A 9200-nucleotide genomic window follows, 5' to 3' on the forward strand; every position below is an offset into this window, starting at 1 on the left:
GTCATGTACCGTATTGTCTACGCTGCCGGTGTTCTGTAAAAACAGCCAAGTCGTCATGTACGGTAGTGTATACGCTGCCGGTGTCCTATGAAAACAGCCAAGTCGTCATGTACCATAGTGTATACGCTACCGGTGTTCTGTGAAAACAGCCAAGTCGTCATGTACCGTAGTGTATACGCTGCCGGTGTTCTGTGAAAATAGCCAAGTCGTCATGTACCGTAGTGTATACGCTGCCGGTGTTCTGTGAAAATAGCCAAGTCGTCATGTACCGTAGTGTATACGCTGCTGGTGTCCTGTGAAAATAGCCAAGTCATCATGTACCGTAGTGTATACACTGCCGGTGTCCTGTGAAAACAGCCAAGTTGTCAATTCCCGTAGTGTATACGCTGCCGGTGTTCTGTGAAAATAGGCAAGTCGTCATGTACCGTAGTGTATACGCTGCCGGCGTTGTGTGAAAACAGCCAAGTCGCCATGTACCGTAGTGTACACGTTGCTGGTGTCCTGTGAAAATAGCCAAGTCGTCATGTACCGTAGTGTATACGCTGCTGGTGTCCTGTGAAAATAGCCAAGTCATCATGTACCGTAGTGTATACACTGCCGGTGTCCTGTGAAAACAGCCAAGTTGTCGATTACCGTGGTGTATACGCTGCCGGTGTTCTGTGAAAATAGGCAAGTCGTCATGTACCGTAGTGTATATGCTGCCGGTGTTCTGTGAAAACAGCCAAGTTGTCGATTACCGTGGTGTATACGCTGCCGGTGTTCTGTGAAAATAGGCAAGTCGTCATGTACCGTAGTGTATATGCTGCCGGTGTCCTGTGAAAACAGCCAAGTTGTCGATTACCGTGGTGTATACGCTGCCGGTGTTCTGTGAAAATAGGCAAGTCGTCATGTACCGTAGTGTATACGCTGCCGGCGTTGTGTGAAAACAGCCAAGTCGTCATGTACCGTAGTGTATACGTTGCTGGTGTCCTGTGAAAATAGCCAAGTCGTCATGTACCGTAGTGTATACGCTGCCGGTGTCCTGTGAAAATAGCCAGGTCGTCATGTACCGTAGTGTATACGCTGCCGGCGTTCTGTGAAAACAGCCAAGTACTCAAAATCTGCAATTACTGCTGCTGGAGATAGAGTTGCCACCTCATCCCTTTAAACCCAAGCACATGAATTACACAGGTTCTGAGGCTAATTGAATGCAGATAAGGCACCAAGTGAGTTTGATTACCACCTTAATCAGCCACAGAACCTGTGTAATTAATACGTGTTTGGGTTTAAAGGGATGAGGTGGCAACCCTAGCTGGAGAGTCACCAGAAGTGACCCAATTGGAGATTTTGAGGAGTTGGCTCTTTTGACAGAACACCTGCGGTGGACAGATGCAACATGATCGGACCAATGTTGAATTTTGAAAAAAACACTAACCCTAATCTCTCTCTCAAATCTACCTCGTCCAGGTGACAACTCTGCAGTCATTTCACTGCAGAAGGAAGAGGTTGTCACCCTGTTAGATGAAGATGGAGGGAGGGGGAGGGGGGGGGGGATAGAAAAGAGCAGTCCTGATCCTCGATGTTATGTGAGGGTCACATTCCATGTGAAGAACGGTCAGATGCTGTCACCTGACGTCAAGTGTGATGAGATGGATGCTGAGAGCCTCCTCCTCCTCCGGCAGAGTCGGTGCAGGGAGCCAGCACTCCCCTATACACGCCTGTGGGGCTGGAGATAGGTAGGGCATTAGTAGGGCATTGGTAGCGGTGAGAAGAGGGGATGCTGCATGCCAGGAAAGGTCCACCTTCAGGTGAGAGATGCTCCTGAGTGGAGAAGATGACCAATGCTAGGCTGCATTGGACGGGGATGGCCGATCACCCGTGTATTAATGGAAGCACTAACTGCTCGTCGGGCTCGTTCTCGGCTCTGGAGGCGGTGGCGGACTCCATCCCCCGGTACATCGGGCTCTTCTTCATGCTCCTGCTGGACCTGGGCGCCGTGCTGGGGAACGTGGCGGTGGCCGCCGTCATCCTGAAGACGCCCCAGCTCCGGAAATTCCTCTTCGTCGTCCACCTGTGTATTATAGACACCTTGGCTGCCATGACGGTGATGCCGCTGGGGATGGTGGCCAGCTCCGGGAAGGTGGCGTTCGGGGAGAGCCTGTGCCAAGCCTACATCTCCTTGGAGGTTTGCTTCAGCAGCGCGTCCATCCTCACCGTGTCTGCCATCCATATCGAACGCTATTATTACATCGTACACCCCATGAGATACGAAGTCAAGATGACCTTGGGTCTGGCCATCTCCGTCCTCATCTTCATCTGGCTGCAGGCGTCATTGACGTCCACCGTGCCCTTCCTACCATCGGCCGGCAGCGGCTCCAACAATGCCAGCCTGGTGAATGCCACCCGGTGCTCCCTGCAGAGGAATGCGGGGGGGCACAGGAAAGTCTTCGTCACCTTCTTCGTCTTGGTGTATTTTGTGTTGCCTCTTGTCATCATAGTGACAGTCTACTGCAACGTCTTCAAGGTGGCCAGGATAGCTGCCATGCAACATGGACCTATACCTTCCTGGGCAGCAAGTCCTCGCCAGAGGTCCAACTCCACTGGTAGTAGAACCAACATCATGCCAGGGGACAGGTCCCATAGAGGTTCCCCAGAAAGGACGTTGGGGGGAGCAAAAGCAGCCTTCACCCTCATGATCATAGGTGGTCAGTTTGTCATGTGCTGGTTTCCTTACTTTGTCTATCATGTCCAAAACGCCCTAGAGTACAACTCTTACAAAGCCTCTGGAACCAAATGGGAGAACATTGTCAAGTGGCTTGCTTACACCTCCTTTACTGTCAACCCATTCTTTTATGGCTGCCTGAACAGGCAGATCCGAACCGAACTTGCCAGGATCCCCAAATGTTTCCTAAAACAGTCTTTGGATGAACAGCTAGGCCTCTCCAGCCATGAGGGGTCTGTAGAGGAGAACTTTCTTCAGTTCCTTCAAAGAACTAGCTGTGTGGTGGACAGAAGAAACAGCTTCCCAACATCAACCGCCTCTAGGCTGCTGGTCAATCAAAGTACTTTGAGCTTTAGAATCCCAGGGCAAATTTTGGAAGAAACCCCAGAGTTGATGGAACAGGATTCCTCAGAAGCTTTCAGAAGTCTACAGATGTGTACGAGGCAAGCAAACACCCTAGGGCTGACAAAGTGAACCCAACATTTTTGGTGACTTTTTTTTTAAGGGTTGATTGATCAGTTGACCAAATGTGTCCCATGTGAAAACAAATAGGCATAACTAGCAGTGGGCAAAGTGCACCATCTACGTTACTAGGCAAGGAAACAGCCTGGGGCAGAAAAAGTGAACCCAACATTTTTTGGTGACTTTTTAAGGGTTGATTAACCAGTTGACCAATTGTGTTCCATGCAGAAACAAATAGGCATAAAGAGCAGTGGGCAAAGTGTGGCAAATCTACAGTACTAGAAAAGGAAACAGCCTTGGGGGCGACAAAGTTAACCCACTTTCTTGGTGACGTTTTATATTTAGGTTTTTGACCAAATGTGTCCTATGTGCAAACAGATGGTCTTATTCACAGGCATAAAGAGAAGCGGGCAAAGTATAGCATTTACAGTACTGGACAATGATTAAGTGAACCCACCTTCTTGGTGACTTTTTTTTAGGGTTGATTGACCATTTGTAACAAATGTGTCCCATGTGGAAACAAATATTATTACTGATAAAAAAAAATAGCATTGTGTAAAGTGCAGCATCCACAGTACTAGGCAAGGAGACCAGGGCTGACAAAGTGAACCCACCTTCTTGATTATCTTTTATATGTAGGGTTGATTAATCATTTGACTAAATGTGGAAACAGCCAGCCTTAGGGCCGGTTCACACAGCAGGCGAGGCGAGGCGACTCCGACTTGCCTCGCCGCGACCTGCCGCGGCCTCAGCGGCGACTTGCAAATGACTTCTGTATAGAAGTCAATGCAAGTCGCCCCGAGGTCGCCCAAAAGTAGTACAGGAACCTTTTTTCTGAGTCGGAGCGACTCGAGTCGCTCCTCTCAGAACGGTTCCATTGTACAGAACGGGGGCGACTTGCGAGAGCGAGGCGAGGCGAGTCGTGTCGCCTCGCATCGCCCGCTGTGTGAACCGGCTCTTATTGTTGATATTAACAAGTAGCCAGAGAACCTAACCTAAATGTATCTTTCACAATGTTACTGCAGAAAACTGACATTGCTTGGCTTCTATAAGAGGCTGCACTTTCACATCATTGTTACTCTTTGCAGTACACTTTATTATCGCAGTATTAAACTCGAAACCAAAAATAGTAAATATTGCAGTTTACCAATCATTAAAGTGATATTAAAGGCAGCTTTTTTATTCTAATAACAAACATGTCATACTTACCTGCTCTGTGCACTGATTTTGCACAGAGAAGCTCTGATTTTCCTCTTCTCAGGTCACCTGCCAGTGTTCCTGGCCCCTCCCTCCTGCCAAGTGCCCCCATAGCAAGCAGATTACTATGGGGGCACTCAAGCTGGCTTTGTGTAGCTATTCACACATGAAACACAGCTCTGTCCTGCCCCTGCTTTCTCCTCATTGGCTCACTAGCTGTGATTGACAATGGTGGGAACTAGAGCTAATGAGGAGGAAGGGACCCGGGTTAGCCACTGCTCTTGTGCACATCGCTGGATCGAGAAGGAGCACAGCTAAGTATTGGCGGGGAGCTGCACAAAGAAGAATGTATAAAGGTAAAAAGCCTTGAGCCTTTACAACTGCTTTAAATATGGTGGCTGTCTTAGTTTGTTTAGGCTTTTTTTCCTATACCACTTTTGCTGGCTATACACGTATAGATTTTCGGCCCAGATTTCTTCGAAAATTCTTTGTACTATTCTGCTCCTTCAAATTTACCCGTCACTGTGGTAAAAAAACAAACATTGATTTGGCCCCACTAACGATTAGAAAATCAAACAAACAATCTTAAAACAAAAATCAATACATGTATGTAGTCTCCATTCTGCATAGAGGAGCAATGGAGACACCTTTCGACATCAGTCTTGGTAGTCGGTAGTGTTAAGCCCCATACACACTGATTTTCTGCTGATTTTTTCCTTCAGATTTACCAAAACCATATAATATGAGGTCAAACCTTAGGCGTTTCAATGTGTATGCAATCAGGCAGGCCTTTGCACTACATGGTTTTGGTAAATCTGATGACAAAAATCAGCAGAAAATCTGATAGTGTGTATGGGGCTGTAGAGTGGCATATTTAGAGGGACTCGACTGACACATTTAAACGAAACGCCAGCAACCTTTTTTTTTTTTTGCTTTTTGGGATATAGGTTTTACATGAATGAATAAAAGCTGACCATTGAAAGCGCTCTTTCCATCTGTAAATGGTTTGTCTCGAACTTCTAACTCCCACATTGTCTGGTAAAAAAATAACAGACTTGCTGGCTAAATCAACAGATAAAAATACATTTAAAAAAAAAAAGCATAAAAAAACTAATGCAGCCACCACATCTAAGAACTGGTAAGCTACAATATAATAGATTTGTGTTTTTTGAGTTTATTACCACTTTAATGACTAAGCTCAACAGTATTAAATAGGGGCTTAATCATTGTATATCTATAGGGAAATCTCATGGTATTACATTCTGTTTACTATCAAGGCACAAGCACTTTTATAGCAAAGAGGGACTGCTGGAAAAACAAACAGCGTCATAGCATGGAGGAAGGTGTAGGGGTCATTTATGTTGTGAGAGTTTTATTTTAGATCTATGATCTGTCTAACAAAAAAAAAAAAAATACTTTTAGCTAAGGAATGCGATTGTCCTAATTTCCAAATCTATATTCAGATTCCTCTGATTGTTACGTTTTTCGTGTTAATATTAAGGATTTACCAGATTTTACACAGATAATAGGAAACACCTTTGTGCAATTGTGAAATGCATATGAGCTGGTATGCTCTTTTGCATGCTTTTATTAGATATGAAGCACAACATAGCAATAAAGAAAATTGCAACGTTTACAACTTAACTGTTGTGTTGTTATTATGTTTCAAGTTGGAAATAGTTTATCTGACACTTTCCTAAAATATTTTTTTTCTGTTGAACTTATACCTCTGCAAACTATTACTACTTTAGTTGTACAAATAGCTACACAGCATCAAATAAAGCAGGGCTATGCAATTAGTGGACCTCCAGCTGTTGCAGAACTACAAGTCCCATGAGACATAGCTTTGACAGCCACAAGCATGACACCCAGAGGCAGAGGCATGATGGGACTTGTAGTTTTGCAACAGCTGGAGGTCCGCTAATTGCATATCCCTGAAATAAAGACAAGATGAATCCCCTCTAATGCCCTGTACACATGGTCAGAAATTCCGACATAAAAGGTCAGATCGGGTTATGTTGTCGGAAAATACGATCGTGTGTGGGCTCTGTCGGACTTTTTCCATCGGAAAAGTTTGGCAGCTGGATCTAAAATTTTCCGACAACAAAATCCGATCTGACTTTTTCCGATCGTTTGTAGAGAATTCAGATGGACAAAGTGCCACGCATGCTCAGATTAAATTACCAGACCAAAGCTATTGGCTACTAGCCTCTACGTAGTCCCATCGTACGCAACAAACGTCACCTCGTTCTGAACGATCGGATTTTCCGACAACTTTGTCTGACTGTGTGTATGCAACACAAGTTTCTGACAAAATCTGTCTGAAAAAAATCAGACAGGTTTTGTGGTCGGAATGTCCGACCGTGTGTACAGGGCATTAGGCCTCATGTACACTGCTGCTGCTAAACGGATGTTTAGGAGCAGTTGGGCATTTTTTTTCAACTGCTCCTGAACCCTCCTCTGTTATCTTATCAGTACATGTACACAGGGTCATTTATAGTTGTTTCTAGGCAGTTGAGTTCAGAGGCTGCTTTTTTTTTGGAATGCAAAAAAAATTAGTTCAGACGTTGAGTTTAGAGGCATTTCAATCACCAAACGCTTCTAACTCGCATTTATCCACGTTTCGTTCGCAGGCGTTTTTAATTTGTGGCTATTTTGAAAGAAAATAAAAAAATAGTTTTTGTTTCAAATGCTCCTAAATACAAACGAGGCATGTAAACGCGGCAAAACAGACGTTTTAAACGTGGGGTACTATCTGTCAAGTTATATCGTTCAGGAGAGGTTGTAAGAATGTCCCGTGTACAAAAGTACATGGGCCGTTTTAAAACGTCTCCTGAATGATTTAACTTAACAGATAGTAACCGATGTTCAAAAGCTTTCTACTTTGCCACGTTTGTATGCCGCGTTTGCGTTTTTTTTTTTTTTTCAAATAGTCAAAAATGTATCTCCATTAAAAACGTTTGTAAACGAAATGCGGCTAAACACAAGTTACCACGCTTACAAGCTGTTTGGCCTAATGTACACGGGACGCTCAGGCAACCTCTTCTGAACATTTTTCTTGACAGCTTAAAAAGCGGCATTTAAAAATGTCAGTTTAGCCGCGTTTGCCTGCTGCGTTTGTGTCTAGGAGCATTTATTTAAGATAACATCATTAGACCTGCAAATAAAATAGAGCACCTTTAGAAACGCTTCAAAATTAGAGCGCGCCTAAAAGTGGGTACTGCATTTAGCCACGTTTAGGCGCGCTTGGAGTCTGAAACGTCGGAAACATTGGCGTCTGAACCCATTTTTTTTGGCTTCAAAGAAAAGCCTCTAAATATAACTGCCTAAAAATGACACTAAACGACCCTGTTTCCATGTACACATAAGATAACGTTGGAGGAGTTCAGGTGCAGCTGAAAAAAACGTCCCACTGCCTCTGAACGTCCGTTTACCAGCAGCAGTGTTAGGAGGAGTGGGGTGTTTTTTTCAGCTGCCCCTGATCTCTCCTCTATGTTATCTTATCAGTACATGTACTCTGAGTCATTTATAGTCATTTCTAGGCAGTTGAGGTTAGAAGCATTTTTTGTAATGCAAAAAATACGTTCAGGACGGATGTTCAGAGGCTTTTTTTAAACGCCAAATGCCTGTAAGAGCTTGTAAACGCGTGTAAAGGTGGTAACTCGCGTTTAGCCGTGTTTCGTTTATAGGCATTTTTTTTATGGAGATGCATTTTTGATTTTTTGAAATGCAAAACATGCTTCTAAACGCAAATGCGGCATGTAAACGCGGCACAACAGACTTTTTTAAACATCGGTTACTATCTGTCAAGTTCCATCATTCAGGAGAGGTTTTAAAACGCCCCGTGTACATGAAGCCTGATTCATAGTAATATATTAGGCGGGAGTTCAGCAGGATACACAATTACAATGCATATACAGGTATCTAAGGGGAGGAGTTCTGAGGCTGCAATAAATATTTCAGGAATATCTTCTTTGATTAGAATCAGTGCAAAGACATTCTCATGCGGAGCTTCATTGTTCTGTACTGTGGCGTTTTCACTCAACCGCATGCTTATTTGACTACTGTATTTAAAAAAAAAATAGAACCAGTGTAAAATGACACAAACATGTAAGCTTGCAGCAAGTGGGATTCACAGGAGATCCATCATAGGTCTGGCCTGACACTGCTTGGCTTCCATGATTCTGACCTGTGGCTACACAAAACAGAAGGCACTTTCACTTGTCAGATCATGAAAAGTAAGCAAAAACACTGGTCAAAGGCTACATGGGGGGGGGGGGGGCACTTGTGAGTCCCAGGGGTCAAAGACTTCCATTTGTATGCCTTTTAAGGCCCCTTTCACACTTGTGCGACTTGGGACTGCAAAGTCGCATCACAAGTCGTACCCCATTATTTACAATGAGTACCATTCATATCTGTGTGTCTTCAAGTCGCACCGACTTCAAAGTAGTCCCTGTACTACTTTGGCCCGACTTTGATTGCGATTTTCGAGTGAAAGGAGCCTTACCATTAAAGCGGAGTTCCACCCACATGTCCACGTTGGAACCATCTGCTTCAAGTTAAAACCACATTGAACCTTTTTTTTTTTTTGATTTGTTTTCTTGGGGTAATCTGTTTTCTTCCTGTTTAGCACCGCCGCAACGAGGTATGTTGTTTCCTGGGGGGCCTTGGCTCCTGTGTGTCATCATTCCCAAGAGTCAGTGGGCATCGCCGCCTGTTAGCATTGCATTATTTCCAAACAGTAAATGAGGTGTAAGGCGGTGATAAGCACCATTGTGATGGCAACCCGATAAACAATTCAAGCGCCATGTCTTGTGCTTTAAGTTCATGCACGAGATTG

The 9200-nt window shown here is 44.5% G+C and overlaps 1 protein-coding gene across 1 annotated transcript; it reads left to right on the plus strand.

The window, feature by feature from the left end:
* Positions 1-1549: 1549 nt before the first annotated feature.
* On the plus strand, positions 1550-6004 carry LOC143963610 (G-protein coupled receptor 61-like). Its single transcript, XM_077473288.1, has one exon. The coding sequence runs from the start codon at positions 1814-1816 to the stop codon at positions 3173-3175; it is 1362 nt and encodes a 453-aa protein (XP_077329414.1). The 5' UTR covers positions 1550-1813; the 3' UTR covers positions 3176-6004.
* The last annotated feature ends 3196 nt before the right edge of the window (positions 6005-9200 follow it).

This window comes from Lithobates pipiens, unplaced genomic scaffold, assembly GCF_037356315.1.
Source record: "Lithobates pipiens isolate NorthernLeopardFrog02 unplaced genomic scaffold, aLitPip1_a1.2 Scaffold_8, whole genome shotgun sequence".
NCBI lineage: Eukaryota > Metazoa > Chordata > Amphibia > Anura > Ranidae > Lithobates > Lithobates pipiens.

Excerpts from the sequence above, each read along its gene's own strand:
- LOC143963610 (XM_077473288.1), top strand. The coding sequence starts at position 1,814 with ATGACCAATGCTAGGCTGCATTGGACGGGGATGGCCGATCACCCGTGT.